At 45.8% G+C, this 27822-nt stretch overlaps 1 protein-coding gene and 2 long non-coding RNA genes across 6 annotated transcripts in view; 1 reads left to right on the top strand and 2 right to left on the bottom strand.

The window, feature by feature from the left end:
- Window positions 1-2980: 2980 nt before the first annotated feature.
- LOC139083944 (uncharacterized) lies at window positions 2981-14963 on the bottom strand. Its single transcript, XR_011541108.1, has 2 exons — window positions 14827-14963; window positions 2981-3227 (listed from the first exon to the last, which is right to left on the bottom strand). It is a non-coding gene; the product is annotated as an uncharacterized lncRNA (long non-coding RNA).
- A 2691-nt stretch (window positions 14964-17654) lies between these two features.
- FZD4 (frizzled class receptor 4) lies at window positions 17655-26822 on the bottom strand. Of its 2 annotated transcripts, none has more exons than XM_070623943.1 (2): window positions 26158-26822; window positions 17655-24071 (listed from the first exon to the last, which is right to left on the bottom strand). In XM_070623943.1, the coding sequence occupies exons 1-2, from the start codon at window positions 26440-26442 to the stop codon at window positions 22743-22745; spliced, it is 1614 nt and encodes a 537-aa protein (XP_070480044.1). In that variant the 5' UTR covers window positions 26443-26822; the 3' UTR covers window positions 17655-22742. The 2 variants fall into 2 exon arrangements, with proteins under 2 accessions (XP_070480044.1, XP_070480045.1); XM_070623944.1 differs by lacking the exon at window positions 26158-26822 and adding an exon at window positions 25713-25856.
- Window positions 26823-26912: 90 nt separating this feature from the next.
- LOC103564605 (uncharacterized) overlaps window positions 26913-27822 on the top strand; it is a 58094-nt gene continuing 57184 nt past the window's right edge. For all 3 annotated transcript variants that reach the window (XR_011541107.1, XR_548125.2, XR_548124.2), the window contains exon 1: window positions 26913-27047. This is a non-coding gene — a long non-coding RNA (uncharacterized lncRNA). The remainder of the gene's footprint in view (window positions 27048-27822) is intronic.

Raw genomic sequence — 27822 nt, 5'->3', positions numbered from 1 at the left:
CCAGCAGGGAGGGGTAGGAAAAACAAAGATGAATAAATAAGATACCACCCTTGCCTTGGAGCCAAAGTGGAAAATGCAATGACTGGTCCTGAAAACTCTTGACTTGGGTTCAACTGTTGGCTCCACCTAGCCGGGTAATCCCAGGCAATTTAGCTACCCTCTGAGTCTCAGTTTATTCAACTGGAAAAGAAAAGTAATAAAATCTACCTCCAAGTATTGTTATAGTAATTACAGGATAATGAGAAATCTCTTGACTCCTATTTCAATCAATGTTGAGTTGAAGAGTAGGAAAGACAATACCATTGTTTAAAATGGTCCAAGGGCTCCCCACAGTCCTTGGGGGAATGTTTAAGCCCCTTCCTCTGTGATCTGGCCATAGCTCATCTCCCAGCATCCCTCTCCACCCTAACCCTGCCTTCCCACCCCACTCCACCCTTAGCAGCTTCTGATCTGTGACACTTTTAGAACTAACATTCTGGATGCTGAGGCTCCAAGTTTCACTCCTTAGTGTCTTCTGCAGCCTTTAAGTCACCCAGGGGAGTTGAACTCTCAAAGGCCCTTCTTTAGCACAACCCAAACTACCCCTGTCCTTTGCCAGGGTTAGCCCTTAGCCCAGTGGGGCTGTGCTTGATCACCATAGACGTCACTTGACGAGGAGCACGTTGCATGTCTCACAATTTTTCTTAAAACACAAAACAAAAGTTTGCTGGCTGACTGCCCAGTTTCTGTTATGTAGACCGAGATTAAATTTCTCCTGGACTAGTTTTCAGGGCCCCTGGATGCTGGACTGAAATGTGATTTACATTATCTCTTGGCGGGGAATTACCCAAATGGGAATTGCCTTGAAAAATAACTGTTTCACTGGAGCTTGTGCGTGTGTGTGCACACACAGATATACACGTGGCCTGGTCTGGTCAGGTTGATAAGCTTCTTTTCATTGGTTGATAAGCTTCTGAAGTAGAAAATCAAGAGCCAGGAAAAGGGGTTTACAATAGGACCACCTTGATGGTCACAGGGTTGCCATGGCTAAGTAATTTGATCCTGAACTCCAGACAAAAAGGGAAACATAATCGGGCAGGTAGCTCTTATTATCAGAAAGCAGGGTCCTCCTGATCCTTCTTGGGAGCCACTGAGACTGTTAGAATAATACCTACCATTTACAGAGCACTCACCATGTGCCAGGAGCACATTTAGTGCTTACAACAACCACGCAAATTAGGTTTTTCTTTTACAGTTGAGAGAATTCAGACTCCTGACTTTTGTAAGCCTTCCCAGCTAGTAGGTGTTGGAGCCTGAACTGCTACCAGGTATGTCTGGCTCCAGCTACCGCCCCACATTGTCTTCCCAGTCTGTGACAGACATGTTTACAACAGTGTTTTCAAAGCAAATATACTACTTTTTATGGATATTTGACCTTCAAGTAGAAATTTCAAGACTTTAGGGTTTGTTTGGTGTCATGTTCAAACCGTATATGAGTTGACTGACTGGGGCTCGGAGCTTTGCCCCATCCCCTCCCCATCAATATATATATATAAACTAAATGCATATTGAGTCTGCTGTGCTAGGTGCTCTGTATTCCTTTCTCTATTTCAACCTCATAACAATTGTGTGACTTAGAGTCCTATTAAAGGGCTGTTGGTTACCAGTAACAAGACCCACATGAAAGAATTTAAATAAAGGGGGACATATCAGTAGAAAGAATGTCGTGGATCTGAGAGAAGTTAAGGGCAAGAAGTGTGGCTGGGCTGCATCAGAGAGGCTAGAAGCAGAAGCTGGAAAGTCAGAATCCAGACAACCAGAGCCCCTTCTCTGAGGAGTATTGTCTCTCGCCCTGCTTCTCTGTACAACTCCATGTTAGGGTGACCCTCCTGGTTTCCAAGCACAGGGACCTCGTTAGGGTTACACTCCCAGCCTTTGATGGATGAATTTGGGGGGAGGACCAGGCATCACAGCTGAGCTCTTTCTCCTCCCCTTTTTCCTTTGGAGGCCTTCAGGAAGCCCCCTATTTCCCTCCGTCCATCTGTGTGGGGTGGCCTCCGGCTGTTCAGGGCTGTCTATGAGCAGCCTGTCTCACTGTGGGGTTCAGCATCGCCACACTAAGCCATGTTTACAAAGAGCAGATGTGTGGCTCTTCCTCTACCATAACCTTGTCCATCCCCTAGCTAGCTCTGAAGTGAGGCAAAGAAAGGGGAGGCCACTTATTGGGCCCCCTCAAACTTCAACATGCAGTTAAATAGCACTACCCAGTCACGGTCTCACCCCTCTTCCCAGATCAAGAATTCACAGAGCCTCTGTCTTCTATGCCCAAATTCCTGTGAGATTCTGGCTGATCCACCTTGAGTCGGTCCCCTCTGTGTCCCAGCAGCTCTGCCAGGGGCCTGGAGTCAGCAGGTGCAAACAGGGAGGAGGGTGGTTGGAGAAAGAGAATCAGGGCTGAGCAGAAGCCTCAAGGTTTCTATTAGAGGTAGAGCTGTCATCTCCTCTTCACCAAGGAGGAAATGGCATCTTAGGGAGAAGACGGTCTCACAGCTAATATCAGAGCAGAAATTCATACCCAGGTCTGATTGACTGTCGCAACCATGTTTGTAACCAAACATAGAGTTATAAGACCCCAGAAGCTGGCCCTGAGTTGAGTATTCTCCAGTGGACATTGAATAGAATACCTGGCATAACATCAATCATTTCAACAGTAACAGCGAGAGCAAGGCAGAGCTAAGATTTTACCTTCAGCTTTTTAGAGACATCTCCTTTCCCTTTCTCCTTTTGGACTACCCTAGAAACGTGGGGCTGCACAGACTAATAGAAAGCACTCTGTACTTGGTGCCAGGAAGTCTCCACTTACAAGCTGTGAGTCCTTAAATCACTTCACCTTAAGCTCTTTGATCATCATTCAGTTTGTTCATTTAACAGATATGTATTAGTATAGAATACATGTGCTTATTATATATTAATACACAAGACATACATATAAAGCATATAATGCATCATATTATGTATTAATATATAACACATATGTTTATTATTATATCAATGGATATATTGGATATCTACCACATGACAGGCACTGTGCTAAGTAATTAAAAATACAACAAATCCTTGGGGCCAGCCCAGTGGCGCAGCACTTAAGTTTGTATGCTCTGCTTTGGCGGCCCAGGGTTCACCAGTTTCAGATCACAGGCGTGGACCTATGCACCACTTGTCAAGTCGTGCTGTGGCAGATGTACCACCTATAAAAGAGAAGAAGATGGGCACAGATGTTAGCTCAGGGCCAGTCTTCCTCAGCAAAAAGAGGAGGATTGGCGACAGATATTAGCTCAGCATTAATCTTCCTCGAAAAAAAAAAATACAACAAATCCTACCAGATGCTTAGTTTCTTATGTAAGAGATGCAAACTAAAACTAACTGTGCTGAGATAATATTTTTCTGCTCTCAGATTGCCACACATCCAAACGTTCTACAACACATATGGGTGAGGCCCAGGGGAAACAGGGATGCTTGTACATTGCAGGTGGGAGTATAAAGTGGTACAACCCCACGGAGGGCAATTGGGAAAATTTGATAAAATACAAACCCATATGCCCTTTGTACCAGCAATTTGTTTCTGAGAAATCCTTCAGATGTTCTCGAACTCATAAAAAGTAACATATGTATATGACAGCTATCATTGCAGCATTGTTGATAATAGCAAAAGATTAAAAATAGCTTAAATGGCCATAAGTACAGGCCTGGATCAGCATAGAGTGAAACACTGGACATCAGTGACAAGGAATGAGGACGCTCTCTAAGTTCTGAAATGGAAAATGGCCAAGACAGATGGGTGAATAGAAAAAGCAAAGTACAGGACAGTGTGTAGAGTGTATTAACGTAACACTAATGGTAGTATATTAATACAAATACTGTAGTTATGTAGAGTAATACTAATGGTAGTACAGTAATACAGATAGTATTAGTTATATACCAATATAATAAAAGAATATAATAGTAACAGTAATACCAAAAATTACTACAGTTTGTGTGCATAAAATCTTGTATAGGCATTTAAAAAGAAATCTCTGGAAAGATTTTAAAAAACCAATATAAGGAGTTCTTTCTTTCTTTCAATGTAGGTAAGAAACCAGGCACATGGGAACAGGGATGGGAATAAAACTTTTCACTGAATATCTTTTGAGAATTTTTGAACCACATGAATGTATAACCTATTCAAAAATTGAAATAAATACGTATAATTTAAAAAATAACAACAGTGCAATGAATGTGAAGAAGGAGAAGGAATGGGGAGTACAGGAACAGGTAACAGGGGACCTGACTTCGTGTGCAGAGGACGTCCCTGAGGAAGTAACTTTCAAATTGAGACTTGAAGGATAAGTAGGCAAAGGGGCACATGGGTGAAGAAGGGCTGTGCAGGAAAAGGACCCCGTGGACGAAAGCCCTGGGCAGGGCAAGAGCTTCACATGCGAGGAATGGAAACGTATGCGGTGCAGCTGGAATGCAGACACAGCGTGGAGGGAGGCGGGGGAAGCGGTAGCCATATAACAGGTCAGGGGCCAGATTACGCAGGCTATGTTAAAAAATTTGGCCTTTATCTGAAGGGCAGTGGGAAGCCATTGAAAGGGTTTAAGCAGGAAAGTGATGGGATCAAGGTTATGTTTTGAATAGATTACTCTGGAGGCTATGAGGAGAAATGACCGGGGGAAGCAAGAGTGGATGTTGACAACTCATATAGCTGACAAAACGCTTTGGAGAACTATTCGGTGGTTTCTTATAAAGTTAAACATACACCTACCCTATGACCCGGCAATTTCATTCCTAGCTATTTATCCAAGTTAAATGAAAACATATGTTCACAAAAGTATTTGTACAAGAATTTTTATAGCAGCCGTATTTGCAATAGCAAAAATTATGCCCCCAAACCCCTACATATTTCTATCAAAAGATGAATTCATGAGCAAAATGTATTTATACAATGGAATACTACTTGGCAATACAAAGGAAGGGACTCCTGATACACACAACATGGATGATTCTTAAATCCATGAAAAAAAAGCCCAGACCGAGAAATGCATATACTGTATGATTCCATTGACATGAAATGAAATCCATGTACAGAAAAAATAATCTATAGTGATAGAAATCAGAAAGTAGTTTCCTGGGGGGGAGAGGGAAATTGACTGGAAAGAAAAACGAGGAAATGTTCTGGGGCGATAGAGTTGTTTTATATCTTTTTGTACACGGCAGTTACACAGTGCGTGCAACTGTCAAAACTCATCAAAGCAAACAACTGAGACTTGTGCTTTTTACTGTATGTTAAGTGCACTTCAATAAAAAAGGGAAAAGAAAGAGCAGACCTTGAGAAAGGTGGGAGGTGTTCACAGTAATCCAGCAGAAAGGCAATGGTCACCTGGTGGCCTATCATGGGGATCAAATAAAATAATGTGTATAAGAGGGTGAGCTATAAAGCTCCATGTAAACTGTAAAGCTCTTTACAAACTGTGAAGCCCCATGCAAAAGTGAGGATTTAGTCTAACCTGACCCATATTAAATTTTGGAGGTGAATGTGGACCATCTGAATTGCAGTCCTGTTTACTTGCAAATGAAGGGCTTGGGGGTGATTAATCATGATCTTCTAGTTGGTTTGACACCTTTGGGCAGGAAATGGATCCAAAGGCTACTGAGGTTCATCACAATACTTGATATTGGGACAAAAACAAAGAGGAGAGGCAGGAGCTGCTTTAAAAAAATTTTTTTTTTTGGCTAGGGATAGTTTTCTACTGAAAACTGGGCTTTCCCAAACAAAAAATCCATTCAGCTGCTGAGCTTGAGTCTTGAATTTATTTATTTTTTAATAATTAGGATTTAAAAGATACAGAAAAAAGGAAGCAGACTGTCAGTTTCTGAAGCAGGGACCATAATGATCAGTGACACAGCCACCTGGCATTTGGGAGAGTTTGCTGGGAGCCAAGAGCGTGTGGGAAACACACGTGGGCTGCTTAAAGCATCTACCTCTGAGCACAGACAGGTTTGGAGAAACATCTGTGTGGAAATCAATCAACGCCGTCTGAATAGCTGGTCATTCACCATTTAATTGAATTCAACTTTTTTAATGTTTTTCTTCAATGTTAATAAATCCCTAATTATTTGCTTTAATTTAATGTTGCTTTTTTTCTCCCCCCAAAATCACTTAGGATAAGCAGACACAGCTGGATTCTCCTTAGCCACAATAATGTACACTGAATGCCCTGGCACTATACTTGGGCCCTTTGTCCATGAATAGGAGACACCCCTGCATGAGGCAGGGCCTTGGATTCCATGACTTCCAGAAGAGGATTGAAGACCCTTTTCTGAGCTGCAATGGACATTTGCCATACTTTTATCATCTAGTGTCTGCCATCCAATCCCTCTCTCTTTCTAAGGGTTAGTTTGTCTTGGTGTGATGTAGGACCCACCTTCCACATCTCCAGTGGACAGCGTCTCTCTCTATCTTTCTCTCTCTCTCTCTTTCAGACACACACACACACACACACACACCCTTGGCCCTGGCACAATCTGAGGACAAGCAACTGACTTGGGCTCAGCCCACCAGTGGTGTTCCCTGGAACTGGGAGTCTCCAGGGAGCAATACAACAACATGGATGTGGTTGGTGGTTATCCATGGAGACAGCTGGAAGTCATTTGTTCAAAAGAGCAGAGCTGGCATGCTGACAAAAAGCCTCCTGCCAAGGCACATCACTGTGACTCCCTTGGCCTCACCCTCTGACTCTTCACTTCTGGATTTGAGAATTGAGGCCTAGGACTTTAAATGACGTGTCCATGTTCACACAATAAATGATCATCCGAGCCAAATCCTTTCACTGTACCCCACTGCTTCCTTCACAGCATAAGAATATCCCTGAATTTCCACCCTTTTCCAAGCCTAATTCTGTCTATCCTTCAAAATCCTTTCAATAAACACCCTTCCATTTAAGTTATCTAGAGTCTGTTTTCATTGCTGACACTCAAGACAGATACACAATTATAAGACAGTGGTTTCCTTTCTTATCTGAAGACATCACAGAAATGCTCTCAAGGAGTATCTCAGACACTCAGATCCAAGGCTTTACTCTGGGGGCAATGGAAATACACTTGAATAAATAGGAGTAGGGATGGGGTAGGAGGAGTAAAAAAGAGAAAAGGAGAAGGGAAGGTACCACATATTTCCCATCTACTCTGTTCTAGGACTGAGGATACAGTGATGGTCGACATAATCAGAGGCTCTAACAGATGACAGGAGCTGTGCTAAGCACTTGCCCTTGTGGTAACGACACAGGGAGGGAGGTGTTTCCACATCAGAATTGGAAAAAGTGAGGTTTGGTGAGGCTGAGAAACTTGTCCGTGGTCACACAGTTGTGGTTGCACAGCCACACATGAGTGGCAGAACTGGCATCTGAACCAGATCTCATTCTTAACCAGATCTGCCCTTTCCTCTGTAATAAACGTGTTGAACAATGGTAGGCAAACCCTTTGTCTTTTTTCTTTTTACATTATGATTTCAGAGTTATATCCATGATTAGGAATTAGTTCAACTGAGCACAAGGATGTGACAAGATCATTGGATTATGTATTTATTTATCTTCAAAACAGGAGGTAGAAAACTTTGCTGAGCCCATGAAGAGGAGAGCTGGAGGCGCGTTGAAGCCTGTTTTGATTTAAGTGGCGTGGATCCAGCTTGAGTGTAAATTCAAGACTGTTTGCTTGTGTCACACTCTGTTTTCTCAAATTACTTTCATATGTCTCATTTCATTTGTTTCCCCCACTTCTGGATGACAAAACTGAGGCCTAGGACTTGAAACGATGTGTCCATGTTCACATAACAAATTATCATCAGAGCCAAAACTCAAACCAAGATCTTTTTCCTATACCCCACTGCTTCTTTCCCAGCACAAGAATTATTCTCAGACCAGCTGAATTTAACAAGGTGGGTTGGGTTGATTCATCTTGTTGATTTGACTCAGCCTCCTGGGATTATTCAGGTAACTATTAGTCCCACATCTCTTTCCAAATACATTCAGTCTCTCTCTGTCTTTGTTTATTTCTTCACTTTCCCCCTACATTCCACCTCTCCTCCCTCTTAACTCTTCCCTCCTCCCTTTCTCTGTGAATCCCCTCCCCTTCTCTTCTTTCCTCCCTTCTTCTCCACTCACACACAAACACATTGGTTTTTCTTACATGGAGATAGTATCATGTTGATGGGGTGGGTGAAATGAGAAGTATCTTTTAAGTCCCTGGAAGCAGAATATTTTCGTATGGATTTTTTATTGTTTGGTTTGTTTTGCCAGACTAATGAAAAAAAGACTCCGAGGTCCCCTTATCTCAGGCCAACCAGAGGATGCCTTCAAGTTTTTGTTTTTCTTACCAAGCTGGTTCCTTACAAATGCATCCAGAAGGTCACTCTCAGGTCCCCAAGATAGTGGTGGGTGATCAATCACATCCAGGACAGCAGCATCACAGAAGATAATATCATGAATGGGAGGATTTGAGGAAGGAGAAAGCGGAGCCTGAGCTGTCCCGGAATTGTGAGCTCAGTAAAGGTGATCTGATGGATTGCTTCCTCCAGAAGTTCTCGGGCCAGTCACAAGCATATTCTAGTTCCAGTGGCTGTCTTCCCCTCTGGTTTTTGACTCCAAATAAATAAATATGCACTTACATAAAAGGCTCAAACATTTCCCAGATAATCTGATAACTGCAACTCAGTAAGCAATCAAGACTGTATCTAACAGCTCCAAGGGCTGGGTCCCCAGAGAGCCCCCAGGCAATGCCTTCAAAACAAACAGGGGACTCCAGTCCTGGCGTTGCCAAGGACAAGCTTGGTGAGCTTGGGCAACTCAATTTCTCTGGGCCTCTGTTCCTCAACCATAAAATAAAATAATGAATTAGTTTACTCTTTCAACAAATACTTATTGAACGTCTACTTTGTCACAGGCCTTGTGCTAGGAACTCAAAAATGTTCTTAAAGGACAGACACAGTCCCTGGTTTCAGGGGGTCTCAAAGTTTAATGGGGGAAAATATGTGTAATAAAGGAAAATAATCATATAATATTTTTAAGTGCTCTGATGGCACTATGTGCAAAGTGTTATGGAAGGACAAAGGTGGAAACACCTCATCCTGGGAGCTCCTCTTTAGGATTCTTCCCAGTCCTGCGTGTATGGCTTTCTTATTTGTTTTGTTTTGATCTGCTTTGCTCACTAACCTATTTCTTTCTTTCTTAACTAGTTACTTTCAAATCACTGTTGTCATTATCAACCACTACCAATTACTATATCACATACTGCTTAATTGCCCCAACAATTATAAAAGTTAGATATGATCACATGATCACCATTTTAGATATAAGAACACTAAAGCCCAGAGAGGTTAAGTAACCTACTCAAGCTCACACCTCTGGAAAGTTGTAGAAGTGGGATTTGAACCCCTGCTGTCAACTCCAAAGCTCATGAAGCTCATGCTCTTTGCACTACATGGTGCTGCTTCAGGTATCTGCAGACACTCAGGACTGGCAACGTAATTTGCAAGACCAAGTGCAAAGTAAAACTATGGGGCCCTTTCTTCAAAAATTAAGAATTTCAAGACAACAACAGTAGAGCACTGAACAGAGCAAAAGACCCTTCCATGCCTGGGGCCCTGAATGACTGCCCAGGTCGCACACCCACAAAACCTGCCCTGCCAGCCACAGTTCACTTTGCTGAAGGCATCTCTCATAAAGAGCAAAAGCATCATAGCCATTTGCAGGCCCAGACCACAGTGGCAGGATTTTGCAGCAGTCAGGCTTCAAAGGCAGGTTTCCTGATGTTACCCGGAGGGTTCAGCAGGGAGCACTTGGGCAGAACTTGTGGGCACTGTGTGGTACCTTTCCCAGAGTAGGACAATTTTTTTTGTGGGGAAAAGTACATAGTCTTGGGTCTACCAGGTTCTGTCCACACCCTCACCTTACCTTTAGAACCTGAGGAGGGGGACATTAACGCAGCACAAATGGAACACAGCCAAAAGCATCGCAGCCTCTCTTTTTAAATTGCAGACCAGACCTGTAGGTGGGTCCTAACGAGGGGCAGTGGAGAAGGGTCCTGAAGGAATTTGCATCTGCTGGTTTATAAGTCTCTCCTGAAACACCCAAGAAGGTGTCAACTCCTATTGACCCAGTGGAGTTATGATCGCCCTTTTGGTTACCGATTCTTAATCTGTGGTATTTAATCTTTTGCAATCATAGACCGTCTATGAAAGTATAGACCATCTCCCCAGAAAAAAGACATGGGTACATAAAATATTTTGCATACAATTATAGACTCCCTGCATTGACCCCAGATTTTTCAAAACCCTGCTTTAGGATCATATCTCCTCCAATTATAGAATCCTACAATGTTAGAACCAGACAGAAACTTAGAGATTATTTTTGTGAAATCATCTTAATCCTCAGGGGATGAAGGCTGAGGTCATTTGGGATAATAAATGATTCTGTACATTTTCAAAGACTTACTCCCCTGATCGTCAACTCTACCCTTGAACTAGTTGCCCCCACACCTAATTTGCTCCTATCAAAACACTGTAGCCAAGTGGAACAATCTAATGCCACAAATGGCTGATGGCAGGATGTCAGTGAACATTTGTGGAGCACCTGGACAGGTCAGGGTATTAGGCACAAGAACAGTTCTTGTCCTTGAGAAGCTCACAGATGTTTGGAGGAGAGACACATAAAAACAAGAGAATGTAATATAACACGTGCAATTATAGATGTTCGAACGAGGTTCCCAGGTGACAGACAGGAAGGTGCTATCAGCTCTGCTTGGTTGAAGCAGCCGAGGCTCCCAGGAGGAGAAACACTTACACAGGGTCTTGAACAATGAGCACAGGGCCTTGGAGGGAAAGAGTCTTCTGGCTGAGGAGACCAGCATGTGCAAAGGCGGAGAAGAATGAGACAGTATGAGTTAGATGGGGAACTGGGAATGGGTGGGATTGGCTAGGACATAGATAGCATATATAGCTGAAGAACTGGTGGGAGGTGAGGCTGGAAGAGAGGGGAAGGGACCAGATTGTGGGGCCTTGGCTATCAGGCTAAGGGAAGTGGACCTAAGGAAGAATGTCAGCCTGAGTGATGGATTATGGAGTCTCTACCTGGGGATGGTGCGAGGAGGCCAGATATCCATCTGTCCTGGATGGCCATCTGTCCTGGATGGGGGTGGGTGGTGAGCAGCCCCTCTGAGATCCCTCTCATCTCTCTCTTTAAAAATCAGCCACTGCCAAACCCTAGAGAGCATAAGAAGGGTCCTGTAAAATGTTCAGAAATGACGGGCAGTCAGCCTAAAATACGTCTGTAAGATGTCAGTGAGATTTATTCACTAGAAATACATAATTCTTCTCCACTAAAAGATGGCTAGGGGCCGGCCTGGTGGCGCAGCGGTTAAGTTTGCACATTCGGCTTCTTGGCGGCCTGGGGTTTGCCAATTTGGATCCCGGGTGCGGACACGGCGCCACTTGGCAGAAGCCATGCTGTGGTAGGCGTCTCATGTATAAAGTAGAGGAAGACGGGCACGGACGTTAGCTCAGGGCCAGGCTTCCTCAGCAAAAAAGAGGACTGGCAGTAGTTAGCTCAGGGCTAATCTTCCTCAAAAAAAAATAATAATAAGTAAAAGATGGCTAAATGGGAGGAGGCCTTCTCACAAATACAGAGAAATTGCTCTCATTTAAAAAACTTAAAAATTTAAAAAACCTGACCCCAGCTTGATAGATTGATGTGCTTCCTCTGAAGAGTTTCACATTTTTCATTCATTCTTAAAACTAGACCAGTTTCACCCCAGGTAGTGGGCTGGCTCCGAGAAAATGTTAATCAACAGAAGAGAAGAAAACCGTATGAAGTCAATCTTCTGCCCTGAAGATGGGCTTCCCTTATTCACCACTAGGTGTCACAAAAACCTTGTTTTAAAAAAGAGAAAGCTTCAAGAATGCTGACCGAGAGAGAATAATTCCCCCTAGTGTTCAAATTTTTCTTGAAAAATATTTTTAACAAGAGTAAAAATTGCAAATGTTCAGAACGTATCTCTTGAGTAGCTACATAATGGTTCTAATTCCTCAGACTACCTGCAAATAAGATGGTCCCCACAGGATCACAACAAATAGGTTTTTGTTGAAATAGCCATGGTCAATGCACATCGTACAGGAAATTCCATTGCATTTACACTATTTATTTAATAAAAATAATCTCTGTGATTATTTGCATTTATTTCTGAAGGAGGATGTTTTCCCTTCCTCAGAATAAGTTCAGGAAATGGGTGAAGTGTTCAGGAAGTTAGCTAAATGCTGATGTAAATCCAAAAGGAAGGTCTGTTGTTCAGAAAAAAAAAAAAAAGGACCAAAAAAAGCTAGGAAGTGGTTCTGTCTTTCACTTATGGAAAATGTTATACAGAATTTCTGATTTAAAAGGAAGAGGACTAGGAAAAATGTGTGTGCCCATGATATCTTTTTCCGTGGATTTGGTTAGGCAGTCCAGACTTTTACTGATAAGAGTAGCCAGCAAAGAAAATTGTCAAGAAATAAAATCTGGATGGGAGACGTGACTGGGATTAAGTTTGTACTAAATTAAGCCCTTACTATGGAATTTGTATCAGCTATTCTAGGAAGTATGTCTTGATAGGAAACTGTCCAAAAGAGGTGGTGAGGCCCCTTAGCACTACATAAACAACTAAACACTATGCCATACTCGCTTAGGACCCTGTTCCTTCCAGCCACCAACAAATGGTGGCATGCTGTCCCGCAGACTTCGAGAGAGAGATTCATTCAGGGAAACTCCAGCTTTCCAGGAGTACTTGGTCAGTCTCTCAATCTGCTGAGGCCCCTTAGTGACGACGTTGTTATTTATCTGCAGCTTGCAATGTAGGGAGTGTGCTGTATCAGGTGTACAGAACAAACAGAAAGCTCCTGGCCTCTGAAACACTGGCAGTTCAGAAAGCAAAGATTCAGCTCAGTGAACAGTGCCACCAAGGACGCAGTTTGTTAGGGTTTCTCTGAAAATCACCCCCTCCTTTCCATCTCTCTGTACCACCTTCATTCAGGCCTTCACGATTTCTCACCCAAACTCGCCTGCCTGCCTCCAGCTGGCCTTCTCTCCAGCCCACAGTCCACCCAGCAGCCAAGGAGAGGTTGGGAAAACACCAATGTGGCTGTGAGCCTTCTTTGCTTTCGAATGTTTGTGGGCCACCCCCTGTGCCCAGCACAGGAGACAGCACAACCTCCCAGGCCTTTCGTAACTTGGCCTCAGCCCACCTTCCCTCCCACTCCAAGAATCTCAGGCTCCAGTTACACTGAAGGACTCGCTGCCCCGCAACTCCCCACAGGCAACTCTCAGCCAAGTTGATTCACACGTTTATTCCTTTCACGCTGGGGAAATGAGGAAATGAAGATTGTCTCTGCACTTCTGTTAACTTCTATAGAGCAGTCTCTTTGGACTTATAGAATTATGACATAAGATAAGCAAAAGAACAGGGCTCAGAGGACACAGGCAGACACACCTACAGAGTCACCTACTCATGCCAATTTTATAATTCAACACGTGTGCCAGAAAAGGTGTTCAGATGGCGGCAGCTAGCTGGTCTGATAATTAAATGCCTCCGATGGCACACTGTGAGTAAGTTTTAATTTTTATTTTTTACACATTGAACTTAGAGGATGTTTTTAAAGTGCAGACCAAGTCTTAAAAGAGTCATGGTCTTTGGGATCCACTCTTCCTCCCTTTTTCCTCTTCCCTACGCCCTTTCTACACATTTACCTATTGAGTCAGACGTGTCATTTCAGGGATCAAATGGTGAGATGACAACAGTTTAGGAAAGGTTTTCTCATGGCACTCGTACTCAGAAACTGTTCTATCCATGTTCAACCAACTAGGCCCTGGGACTGTGGTGAGGAAGGAATTACACAGTCCATATGATTGGACTGGTAGCACTGATCCTTCAGGGGGTGGGGATGGAGGGGGCATGTGGTTTGCTGCCAGGAACTTCTGGAGGGAAAGGTTGTCTCTTATTTATCTTGGTATCCCCTACGATGCCCTCCGAGGACAGTGGCTGGCACATGGTGGACCCACATTCAGCTATTCAACAAATATTTACTAAGCAGTAGAAGATTTGTTTTTCCAGGTTTGGAGTTTTAAGCTTGTTAATAATAGCTGAATTCTTTCTCAGTTTTGTCATCTGCACTTTTGGACTCTTAGTCGGACCTTGTCTTTCGTGAGTTTTTACAATCACTCTCTCTCTCCCTTCCTCAGCCAGCTCCAGTGTTCTGCACACAGTAGACTCTCAGCAAATATTTGTTGGGGAGGAGGAGGAGAAAAAAGAGGGGAGAGAGACAACTCAACAATAAGGAACACAGAAGGTAGGTGATCATTCTCAAAGTCATCTTTGAGACTAGAGAATTTTCTCTGAGGCTACTGCCCAATGTCTTTCCAGAAAGTTCTGCCTATGTGATGGCTCTTATTGTCACTTTAGATTTCTTTCCTATGCTGGCCACATTTGTCACCAGAGCCCCTCAGTTTCCCCCCCAACAAGGTGCAACCCTCCCTTCCTCCTGTCCTTCCTCCCTCCCTCCCTCCCCACCTCCCTCCCTCCCCCCTTCCCTTTCCCCCCTTCTCTTCTTCTTTCCATGGTTATTCCTGAAACTCATGCCAGGTCCTGAGGCACACAGGTAGGCACCTTCAGGTGCTAAGTCATCCTCAAGTTGCTCGGTCTAGTGGGGAGATGGACACGTGAATAGGCCATTACACACTGTACGCTGGAGGCCCCCGGAGCTGAAAGCACACAGAGCCTTACACTTACCTGCGATAAGAAGGAAAGGGAGGTAGAACGTGGCAAGTAGGAGGGTCAGAGAAATCTTCCAGGAGGGATGACCCGAGACTTCAATCTTGAAGGGAGAATATACACAACCTGGTTGAAGAAAGAGGGATAAGGCATTCCAGGAAAAGGGAAACACGTATGAAAGGCAAGGGAGTGAAAGGAAAATGATGGAACTGGGACGGATTTTTCTATGTGACTTATCAATTCCATCTCATTGCTTGATTCTACCCATTTACCCCATATCAAGTGAAATGGTGCAACCCTCGGGCATTTTAGAAAATTCAGACGGCCAATCATTTAATCTCTTAAAGAGAAAGGTATTGATAATGTGGGCTATCCATGAGATTAAGCACGTTCTCGGGTGAAAACAGCATTGGGGGCTTATAGGAAACCAGGTGGGAGGCTGATGAAAATCAGGCAATTGATGTGAAATGCAATATATTTTATTTTTTATTCTTTCTCCCTGGGAGTTTGAGAAGTTGAAATCCTTTGCCATGAGGGCAGATGCATCCATGGGTTCTATAGCCTTAGGATGAGACAGAAGGAAAAGGACAGGGGGATTCTTAGAATTTCAGGCAGAGCCAAGGTCCATTTTGAAAGCCTGTTGGACTAAACCCTTTCAGGTTCCAACATTTTTAAAACATTTATTGGGATGCTCCCAGGCCTACAACCCAGCTGCACTGTGAAGGAAAACTGAGGACAACACCCTTCTCCGAGGGTGGTTTATTTCTGTTCACAGAACCTCTAAAGACAGGAGGCCAAGGCTGACCCCTTTAGTCAAGAGTCAGCTCAACTTTAAAATTATGATTGCATGTGAAAGCTAAAATAGGAACGAGAAAAAATCAGTTCTCAGGACAGAAATGCTAAAAACCCTTGGGCCACATTCCAGCCAAGGTCCCAGCCCTGCACACAGAGCTCCCATTGGGGGTGGGTGGGCGGGAGACCAGCCAAGACCAGTTCAAATCAGTTGAGTGTCAGGGATCATGGGGTTTATTCTAGAGGTGTCCAGTTTACAGATAAAGAAACTTACCAGAGTGATTATGCTACATAATCCTTAAACAACAGAAGCTCGTGGCCAGGTCTCCTTATTGAGAGAGTTGCCTGCTGAAACATTCACCCATTCCCAGGGAACTATTTGCAGTAGTTACATAAATCAGAGGAATAGAGCTCGCTAATAGAGTATTAGTTTGCTAGGGCTGCCCTAACAAACTAAGGGCTTCAGATGCAGAAATTTATTCTCACACAGCTCTGGAGGCTAGAGGTCCGAAATCAAAGTTTTGGCAAGGTTGGTTCCTATTGGAGGCCACTCTCCCAGCTTCAAAAGGTTGACAGCAATCCTTGCTGTTTCTTGCCTGTCCTGCAGCTGCATCACTCTAATCTCTGCCTCTGCCTTCACATGGGTCCTCTCTCTGTGTCTGTGTCCAAAATTCCCTCTTACTATAAGGACACCAGTCATTGCATTAGCGCCCACCCTAATCGAGTATGAGCTCACCTCAACTAGAGTATGTCTACAAAGAACCTACTTCCAAATAAGTCCACATTCACAGGTATGCGGGGTTAGGACTTCCAACACACCCTGTTGGAAGAACACTATACACCCACGACTGAGTGTGAAACAAAAACAAACCCCTGGGCTAAGCCTGAGAAGACCTGGCTGTCCAACCTGCCACCTCCCCATTGGGTTACCATGGGCGGGTCCCTCTCCCTCTCTGTTTCAGTTCTCTCTAAACAATGCTTGCCCTGCTTCCTTGAGAGATGCCATGAGAATAAAATGAAGTCATGTTAATAAAAGTATGTTCTATACTGACAGTGTTCCTACAAGTGCAAGGGATGATTATGAATTCTCTCCAGATTGCGTTGACTTTTCCCTAACTTCATAACTACTTAATTAGTAGGTAATGAAATGAGAAACACAGCCTGTCTCATAGGGAAGAAAATTTAAATTACACGGCTCCCTTCATTTATGGTTTGAGATAAGTATAACAGCCACCTGCAGTGAAGGAGACTAGTATTGCAGATCCCTGTTCCCGGGGCTCTTTACTCACACCCAAACAGGGGAGTAGTCAGGTGAAACACACAGGTGGAAAGCATTTTAGAGGCAAACCCAGAGAGCCGATGTTCTCCTCTGGGACAGTGGCTCCCCTCCCCTCTGCGTCTGTGTGGTCCATAATATTATTTGCTCCCATGACAATGTCCAGATAATGGCTTTGAATTTGCTTTGTCTGATGACTTTTTTGGATATGGAGACACAGACCATCCAACTTAGAAAATTAGCTAAAGAACCCATTTTCCTGGCTGACTGATGCAACATACTCCCATGTTTATTACACAAAACAGAACTACCGTGGACCAGAAAAAAAATTTTAATCAAAATCTGAAGTCAAAAAAGAAAAGCCCCCTCTCCCGTTTTTAAGAGGTCTGAAGCTCTAGCAGCAATAGGAAAACTTTTATAGGCCACCAGATTAAGTCAAAGGGACATGGAAGGTGTATGAAAACAGCCACACATACTGGAAATACCAAAAGGAGGTGTCATGGGCTGACAGCTTGAGAACTATAGTGACATCCAAGCATCGTGTGACCACTTGAGTGTCACTGATGACCACAGTGGTGATAAATTCTGTTGACCTTGGACCTCGGGGGTTTGCTGACCCAGGAGAAATCCCACAGGGGAAAAATAGCACCAGCAAAAAAGAAACAAAGAGGCTCTCAGAAAAAGACTCTCCCTCTGCCCTGTGAACTGAATTCTGTATTTCTCACTGCTTCCCAGGGGCTATCACACACCTTCAGGAATACGCCAAATCACACACCACTTAATAAACAAAACTTTATTTTCCTTTAATACAAAAATTAAATAGCAAAGTTTATTTTTTTGTACAGTGATAAATTAGAAATTTACAGTACAGACATCGATGCAGACGTACGTTTGCACATCCTTAAAAGCGGGGACCATCTCCTTTGACGTTCAGCAACTCGCTCAGGGCGTGTGTAGCAGGGGTTTGCCTGGTACCTCTATGTCAAACATCTGAAAGTCCCCCAGATTGGCCTCAAGGTGGCTGGGGCTGCGGGGTGGCAAAGGGATTCAAGGAAAGGCCACAGAGCACTAGCTCGAGTGCTGCGTGAGCAGGCTGAGTCACATTTTACCTTTTCACAGATCACACCTGATATTTATTCCACTTTTCCTACAAAGAGCTCAAGGGGCCTTCATCCTCAGACCTTCTGAAGTCTCACAACATCCCTGTGAGGTAGGAAAAAATTCAGAACCACCTAGACGCTCCACTGGGAGAGTCCTAGAAAGCAGCACCCACCTACCCCGCCACAGAGCCCACGGCCAAGCCTGGGCCTGAGCCCATCAGCGGGACGTGGAAAGGTGCATAACCTGGGAGAGAAGATGGACCCAGGCTTCAGGGGGTGAGCTGCTCCTGCCTCTTCTCCGAGGCCTTCTGGGATGACAGTGGTCATGTACTGAATATCGTAGGAGATCAGGGAGCTACAAAATCTTGGAGGACATGGCTCATATAGGACCCCAAACAGATCCTCTACCAATTGCCTGGGTGAATACTGGGAATTTGCTGGTACAAAGAAGAAGGGAAATAAGGTAAATCAGAAACAGAAACAGGCTACTCTCGGGTAACGGGGCTTACCAAGGGGAAGAGGCCTATCTGGGGAGCTGGGGTTACCTCCCTCCTAGTAATGTCCATCTGGCCGTCACTGCACATGTGCGTGGCAAGAGGCAGCAGCAGAGCTCTGACCAGCCCACAGCGAAACAAAATCCATTACTGAAGGCTCTGGTATCTGATCCTCGGTGGGAGCAAAATGCTCTCCTAGGAGTTTCCAAGATCCACGATGTAGGCCCAGAAGAAAAATGATAACCTGGGTCCTTTGCCAGACATAATACAAACCCAGACAGAGACTCTGAACCGAAACACAATAAAGGAACAAAAAGAACTGTCAGAGTCCAGTGACTCGACATAATTGGCTGCAATAGCAACTCTCTCCAATCGCCTCCCTCACAGAATGCAATTCAGGATGTGGATCGATTTGGGGGCTCTCTTCCCTAACTGCTGCTGTGGCCACCTCACCAGAAGCCAAAGATAGCACCAACCTGATGAAATCCCCTTAAATTGAGTCTGTCCTCCAGGGCTGGGGCTGTCAAGTCCCTCTTTGGGTCCTCAGGACCCAGCTTGGTTCTCAGCATAGTAAGCACTGAATTCAGCAAACAGGAAGCTGAGAAGGGCCAGAGAGGACAGAGCCGTATGTGTTGGTAAAGTCAGAATTCAGAACCTAGATACAGAAGTTTCCCAGATTCCAGGTTTAGGGATGCAAGTGAGGGGCTGACCAGGGAAAAGAAAGTCAGAGAGCATCTCAAGAAAATAAAGTGTCACCCCTTCTCCATTTTCAGGTCCCTGAGCAAGCTGCCAGCTGAGAAGCCGTCACAGAGATCAGGAAACAGCTCTCCATAGAGGAAAAAGGATCCTAACCAGATGGTTCAGGCCACTTCCACCCTGCCCCATGTTCCTCTGCCCTGAGCTGTGGCCTTTACGAAGGAGGAGAAAGGAGTTTTGCCAGAGAGGAGATGCACAGAGATATCTGTGGGCCTGTTGGATGAAATCTCTGGAGGCCAAGGGACTGTAGGAAGCTACAATCAGACCTACTTTTTCCAGATTTCAGAGAAAGAAAAACAACCCTAACCTTTTCCCTAGCAAGATGCTGTCCATGAATTCACCTGTACAAGTCACATGGTACACCCAAGACCTGAACTGGCTTCCCCTATAGTCATATTAGATGTGGGAGCTCATGTCCTTATAGCTAATTTTCATAGTCTGCCTAGGAGATTTCACGGAGACTGTCACGAAGCAGAGCTGATGCTTTCGCCAAAACCCCTGTAATTGATTTGCAGGGAATCCTGGGAAGGGATGAGAGATGCATTAAAGGTAGAAAGACCCAGGAAGAGGTTTATGGGATGGAGCCAGCGAAACAGATGGCTATTCGGAGGCCCCTGCTCCTTCTCAAAACGAAGAGCAGAGTTCAGCAGACCCAGAAGCATGCCCAGCCTAGGGGAGTCAGAAGAACAGAGCTCATCCTCCGTGACATTCCCTAAGGTGCCGGACACAGGGCTTTATACACAGTTGGCACTCAATAAATGTGCTGATAATTAACTTTTTTTAAAAAAACAAATACTAACTTAAGAGGTGATGGAGTTGATTCAAGGTAATTGGTAACTGACTCCTCAGCCACAAAGCTCCTTTCCTGAAACCGTAAACACTCCCCATTGTCCAGAATCTGAAAGGAAAGGCCTCTAACCTGGGACATTGCTAAGGCTACTAATCCAGTCTGCACCCACGGCCACTTCTGATCATATAGACTTTCCCCTGAGAAGGCAAGAGATATGTGGAAGAAACACAGTAAAATCCAGAAAGTTATCAGGGCACCAGCTCCAGACTCAGGTAGCCAGGGTCACCCAAGTCCTTTTATTGTTATTATTATTATTTCATCATTCACGAATATGGAGCACCTACCCTGTTCCTGGACCCTCTGCTAGGTGCTGCCTTGGTCACACAATCACTGAGACATTACAAAGAAAATGGCATTACAAACCCCTGCGCTCTAACAGCAAGGCCAGTGCCCTGCTGCACAGTCCTTCCTCCCTTTCCTGGGCCAGAGTTCTGCACAACTCCCCAGACGCTAGAGCGGAGCGTGAGTAAGGGCAGGCTCTGCCCCTGGGTGCACGCTCCGGGGCCCTGGCCAGCTATGGGAACTGTCTGCAAGCAGCACGGGGAGTTCACATTTTACATTTCATGGGCAATGGAGTCTCAGATGGAGTTCAACTGGTCCTGCAGGGGATGGTTTCTAATGCTCCTGGAGTGCTGACAGAGCCCAGCCAAAGTACTCAGGCTCGGCACACACAGCAGGGGCCACCCGTGTCCACCTAGTGTCTGTCTCCAAAGCCCCCAGACTTTCCAAGACACGCAACAGATCTCACATGCATCTTCATCTGAGAGAGCTCAAGAACCACGCAAAAACAGGGGAAAGAAGGGAAATGTCAAACCAGGGGCGTAAAGCTCAAATAAACAAAAAAAGACATGCTTACTTCCAGAATTTGACCATCTATTTGGAATCATGAGACCCTAGAAATGTTTTTCCACAAACAAATGTGATAAAAGAGCTTTCCTACCTGTTTTAAAAAGTTGGGGGGGGGGGGGGAGAACGGGGGAGCATGAATAAATAAATAAATGAGTCATTGCAAAGCAGTTACTGAAGCAAAGACAGGTATGAGCTACAGAGAGAGCAACCTGTGACATCGTCAACAATTTGTCCCAGAGATCTGGTGATTAGGAGGCCTAAGGCGGGTTAAGGAAAAGGTTACAATTTTAAAGAACTGCAACTTTTGAGAGGCTGCTAGGGGGTACCCCCTTGTGAGGAACATAAAGCATAAATTTTAAAAGCTCTGGATACCTCCTCAAAAGGCAATTAAGACCTGTGCTGTTAGAGTTTGCAGTTCATTTCATATGGGCTACACTTTATTCCCTACTAACCAATCAAGCTCCTGGCTGGCATTCTGGAGATTCATTAAGCACCATATAAATACTCCAGGCCACACGGCCTCCAATGAAATCTTATAAGGAGCCTTTGCCAATTACTAGGAAACAATTATGCACCAAGTAGTTGGATCAGCTGTCCTTAGTTCCCTCTGCAAAATCGAAAAAGTCTCCATTGTGCTAAGTAGACCAGACTCTGATAACATTCTTATGCTAAAGCAAAAAAAGGCACTATCATTCTGAGAATGCAAGTTGACCATAGTTTTAAAGTCAGTTGAGTATACTATTATGTCATGGTCCAAGAATGTGCTTTTAATTGTAACTGACACACACAAATTACACAGTTAATCTGCGCGAATGCAAAGTTGCCAAGAAACTTAACATTTTAGCTCTTCCAGACTGGCGTCTGCATAGATGCAATCATACAAAGTAAAATATATTAAGTCTGCATTGCTCAATGCAATAGGTCTCTGGGGTTGGTAAGGTAAGTCAACTTGATAAATCTCATTTTCCTCTGAATTAAGTGATTGTCAGAAAGTGAATCACCCTTCCTTTTCCCCTCATGAGGCATGCTGCAGTGCAAAAATTCCTATAAAAATATCTCTTTTGAGTCATTAATATAAAATGAAAAAAACAGCAGCAGCCTAGAACAGAGATGTTGAAATTTAAGAGGAAGAGAGAGAAGAAAAACCCACTGGATACCTTACGTGTGTTTGAACAGTACTTTTGTTTGTTCAAACAATTCTGTTTTATGACAAAGGCACTGAAAGATTCTGACACCACCTCTTGGGAGAGCAGTCCACGAAGTTCTAAACAGCAGACAGTGCACCACCGAAAATGTTTATGTTAGATCAGCCAAACTGTAAAACTCTTGTAACACTTCTCTGAACCCAGCGTTTCCAGTGTTTATAGATTGCTTTGCTATCTGAAAGACCCAGTTAGTATTTAAAATTTTAAAGGGTTAAAAAAGTTAATCTTTCTCCCTGCAAGTTACCTACTCACAGCTCAAATCCCACCCTGCAGGAAAAGCAGCATCGCCCTGGACCTTCTGGAATCTAGGCAGGACCTCCACACTCCAAGCTGCGACCTGCTAAAGTGATCAATGTTTTGATTTTTCACAGCTTTGAAAGCCTCTAACTGGCTTTTCCATTTTGGATCATTCCAAAGTCTGCAGCAAAATCATTAGTTTTATGATGCTGGGGTTGGGGGGCAGGGGGAGAGTGGCGGTGGGTTACAGGGGTCACTTAAGTGTTGCTAGTTTGTTCAAACTGAGATTCATTGCATGAAACTTTTAGTAGCATTTGCACTGAAATGCTGGCATTCTCTCCTTCAAAATATGGAAGGCGTGGAGGCTGGCTAGCCTTATACCACAGTTTCATTGCCTTTCCCAGGCTTCACCCAACCATTCCCTCTCTTTTCTCTCTTTACCTTCCCAGAATTCACCAATCTGTTGGAACACTTCTGCCACGTGTGAAGAGTTTTGGCAGACCAAATCCACATGCCTGAGGTGATGCCCACCAGCAAAGACATAAAAATTTTCAACATTTCAACCGCCATATTGGAGTCATCTGCGGAATACCGGAAGACCGCCCAGTTGGAGATTTCGTAGAAATAACAGGCAATCACACAGGTTGCAGGAACCGTGTACAGGACTGAGAAGACCCCAATCTTGACCATCAGCCTTTCCAACTTGTCTGTCTTTGTCCCATCCTTTTGAAGATTCGACCGAATTTTGAACAAGGCCACCAAACCCGCAGCAATGAACAAAGTTCCAATTACCAAGTAAGTGAAGAGGGGAGCTACCACAAAGCCCGTGAGGGCATCAAGGTTTTGGTTCCCGACATAGCACAGGCCAGTCAATTCATCGGCATCCACCAGTCTCATAATCAAGATGACGATGGTTTTCACTGCAGGGATGGCCCAAGCTGCAATGTGGAAATAAGAGCTGTGCATTTCAATGGCTTCATGACCCCATTTGAGTCCCGCTGCCAAAAACCAAGTGAGCGTCAGAATAACCCACCAGATGGAACTGGCCATTCCAAAAAAGTACATCAGCAAGAAAATGATTGCACATCCTGTGTTCTTAAGTCCTTCTTGGATGAGAACAGGTTCTGCTGCCTCTTCAAAATCGCAGGATATCCTTTCCCGGCCTACAGTCAGCCTGACAATATAAGCAATGCTATAAATATTATAGCACATACTGAGAAATATGATAGGGCGCTCAGGGTAGGAAAACCTGGAAGAATCGATGAGGAAGGTCAGCACTGTGAAGGCGGTGGAGATGAAGCACAGGCTGGCCCACACGGCCATCCAGATATCGGTGAACTCCTTGGCAGAGCGGCTGTATAAGCCAGCATCATAGCCACACTTGAGAACGCAGTTCAGGCTCCTTTTCACCCAGATGTACTGATCGGAATTGGTTCCCACGGAATGGCACTCTTCCCCAGGCTGGACGGGGGTTTTGTGAGGTAACGGCACCTCCTCATCACCGGGCCCTTCCATGCACATGTGGTTGTGGTCATTCTGGGGTGGGAATTTGCTGCAGTTCAGGCTCTCCGGCCAGGCGAACCCAAATTCCTTCAGGACAGGTTCACAGCGTCTCTTGACTGAAAGGCACATGCCGCCGCACGGGCCGATGGGGATGTTGATCTTCTCTGTGCACATTGGCACATAAACCGAACAAAGGAAGAACTGCAAAAGTCATGAAATGAACAAAGAAAACAATGACTTGGAAGTCTGACCAAACACTTGCACAAAGCTGAGCTGAATGCTTCCAAACTACGTATCTACTTTTAAACCAGCCTGTAGGGAGTCCGACTGTTTACTGTGACCCCAAACACCGGTGCCCAATAATCCATCACTTACACACTTTCTTCTTTTGGTTCTAGTAATCCTTTCCAGGAGAACATAAATAAATAAATACATAAAAAGGACCTGAAGAATTACATAATCCCTTTCTGCACAACACTTAAGGAAATAAACCTTAAAAAACTGACTTTGCGTCTCCCTCCCCTTTCAGCTACTATTTGAAGGAGCTGAACAGACTAATTAAACGACTGAGTCATTTCGGTGATGAGGTGATTTATTTTTATCCCCATTTCTTTATCACCGTAAGAAAAAAATGTAGATCCAGGTTTTCTCCTGTTAATATTCTCTCTTTTCTCTACTTTATCCCCTAAAATTATTTTTTAATCAGTCCCATATTGCAAGAGAAAATGTCCTAATTGAGACTCTGTTAGACCTAAGGATGGGAGGCAGGTTGAGGTCTCTGGACACCAGGGGCTCATTTGGCCAGGTTTTCTGAATGAAGCACAATAGGAAAATATAAATGTTAAGTCCTTGAAACTGCAAGACCAGCAGGGGAGAGTCCAGTTGCTGTCCTCAATTCCTCCAGCATTGATAAACACTCTGCTTGGCTCCGGACAGATGTTGTCTATGAAGTCTAGAGTTACAAGTAACTATTTTCCAGTATGTAAAGGGATCCACTCCTGTCCTTCAAAACAGCTTGGCTGCTTCCCCAGGATACATGTAATTAAAAATATAGATCCCTGGAAAAGCTGTTTCTCCAACAAAACTGCCACTGATGTCAGGACATGTGCTGCTTCCAAACTGAGAGCAAGAGGATCATTTCTTAAGCTTTTATAACCTAGTTCTAAAGTTCTGAAACTTCCAAAGGGACAGTTCACCGGCAACAGGTCTAATCCCAACCATCTTTCTGAAACCACAATCCAACTTTTAAAATGACCTATGTAAAAACATACACCTAGGAAGGAAGCTGCCTGCCTGCTTCTTATCTTTAGAAGTTAACAACCAGAACTGGGGATTTCTGAAGCTTTTAGCCTAGACAACTATCTTCTATTTTTTCCCCCAATTCTCTCTTTTCTAAATTTCTAAAAATCACTCATAGTTTCACTAACCCAAACACAACCACTGTTAAACTTTTCAAATTTCCTTTCAGTTTTTTTTAATGAATTGCTGTTTTTGTAAGATTATAATCACCCTGTATATGCAAATTCTTTCTTCACTTATTGTAGGATGAACATTTTCTCTATCATTACATAGGTTTTAAAATTTTTAATGACTGCAAAAAATAATAATAATCTTCCAATATACAAACTACCTTCCTGGACCTTGACCATAAACATCACCTTTTTCCCAAACTGTGTTTGCTCTCCCTCCAAGCAACAAAACCTGCCTTCAACCCCGAGGATAAGAAGGAACCCAAGCCAACTCGACCATTCCTTCCTGCATGACCTCCAAAATCATGCGGGACGAGGTGAAGAGGGGCCATTCCGCAGAAAATGAGGCAGTCGTTTTCATTTAACAACCCACCCAAAAATATGGGAGAGAAAGGAGGTCGATGAGGCAGGAGAAGTTCTCATCTTCTTATCTCGCCTTCCAAGTCTTAGCTACAGCTGGTTGCCCGGCCGGGAACTCGCCTACCGAGCAGCGGGGGCCAGAATCCTTGGCAAAGATAACCCTCAGCTCCACTGGGGTTAGGGGCTTGGCCAGACACGGGTGGGCAGGGGAGAAAACGGAAGGGCGGGTGTACGAGTGGGTTCTTTCGCAGGCCAGATGCCTTACACAACGTTTTGGCTTCCAGTCCCTGAGAAGGGACAGAAAAGTGGGGGTGGGGATGGAAATCACTTTTCCAGGACAATTATACCCTTTAGCCTAGGAAGGGGGCAGGGGGCTCGACTTGGCAAGGCTTTCACGGAGTTCGTTTGGGGCGTCCCCGCCCATGGGGTCCCGCCAGGGGTGGGGGTGGGGTGCCCACCTGCAGCTGGCTGGAGCAGCCGTACTGGATGAGAGGCGTGAAAGTTGTCAGCTGCAGCTCGGCGTCCGTCTGAAGCTCGTGCCCCACCAGGTTGGGCATCTTGGTCACGTTGTAGCCCAGGTTCTGGCACATGGAGATGCGGATGGGGTCGCAGCGCCGCTCCTCCTCGTCCCCGAAGCCCCGCGCCGGCCCCAGGAGTAGCAACAGCAACAGCAGCAGCCGCAGACTGACACCGATGCCCCCAGGCGCCCCCGGGACGCTCGGCCCCGCGCCCCGCCAGGCCATGGCCAGGGCCGGGGGCAGCAGCGGCGGCGGCGGGGGTTGCTCCAGCAGACACCCCCAGTTTGCACGGGGGTGTTGGCTGCCCGCGCTGCTCCCAGCTCCGGGGAAGGGAGTGTGATAAGGCACCAAGGGCGACGAGGAGGCAGCGGCGGGCTCTCCGGCAGCTGCGCGCGACTGTGTGGGATATTAGACGCCCCGGGCTCGGGCCGAAGGACAGACTGCGAGGGTCATGGCTGCAGGCGGCGAGCCCCAACCCCGAACCGATCGCGTCCACCCTGTGTCTCCGCGGAGCCCGCCAGCACCCAGCGCAGCACCACTCGCACCGCCCGAGCCCTCCGCGGCGCTGGAGGTTCGCTGGGCGGGGGCGGGGCGGGACGGACAGCGAGCCCCTCCAATGGCCGGGCGCGGTGGACAGCGAGGGGCGGGGCCGCTCTGCCGCTGGAAGGGTCAGGCCCCACCCGCCGGCCCCCCTCCTCCGTCCCTCCCCGGCGCGCCCCGCCCCGCTTCCCGGCTCTCACTTTCCTCCACCCGGTTCGCGGCGCTCAGGGGCCAGGCGGGGATAGAGCCGAGTTGCTCCGGCCGAGCCAGCCTGCCCCCTCCTCTCTCAGGTGAGAAGTGCTCCCAGATCACTCGGCTCCCTTCCCTTTGCTTCTTCCAGCTGTCACCTCGGTCCCTGGCCCCCTCCCTAGGCAGAGAAACGTACACAAAGAACACGGGATTTGGATTTACAAAGATTGTGGCTTTAAATCCCGGCTGTGTGACCTTGAGCAAATTGCTCAACCTCTCGGCGTCAATTTCCTCATCCGTAAAGTGACTTGGGAGGATTAGAGATAATGCGTAAAACACTTAGCGCCGTGCCTGGTACAGCGTGAGCTCGCTGCTATTTTCACTCCTAACTTGCTCGGCTGGGAGCCCGGCCCCCTCTCCCCGCCCCCAGACTCGGCCCGACCTGCGCCCGGGAGCTGCCCGTCTCCAGCCGCGAGTGGGGGAGGCGCCCCGGAGCAGCCCAGCCGCCGACGGTCTCGCGCTCCGATTTCCTCACCGTATGAAATGAAATTCCACAGGGGGATTCGAAAGGAAATGAGACCGGGACGCTCCGTGCTTCTCGGCCCGCCGCCCTTCCTGTCTCGGGGACACGGTTTCTAAATAAGGTTGGGAGGGTGAGAGGGCGGGAGGGGAGAGGCTTGACCTGTGCACCGGGGGCGAAGAAGGCGCGCAACCAGCGGGCTCCCCTCCCCCAGCTGCCAGGCGCCCCTCCCGTGCAGCCAGCATCTCTTCCTAACTTACTTTGCTTCTGCTTAGGGTCCTGGGGATGTGGGGATCCTGCGACCCGTCTTTTGCTGCAACTCTCCCCTCTCTCATTCCCAGCAAGCTCCCCCACCC

Source organism: Equus przewalskii, chromosome 6 (genome assembly GCF_037783145.1).
Source record: "Equus przewalskii isolate Varuska chromosome 6, EquPr2, whole genome shotgun sequence".
NCBI classification, from domain to species: Eukaryota; Metazoa; Chordata; class Mammalia; order Perissodactyla; family Equidae; genus Equus; species Equus przewalskii.
The sequence above is the reverse complement of the archived record's forward strand: the minus strand, read 5'-3'. Positions and strand labels throughout refer to the sequence as shown.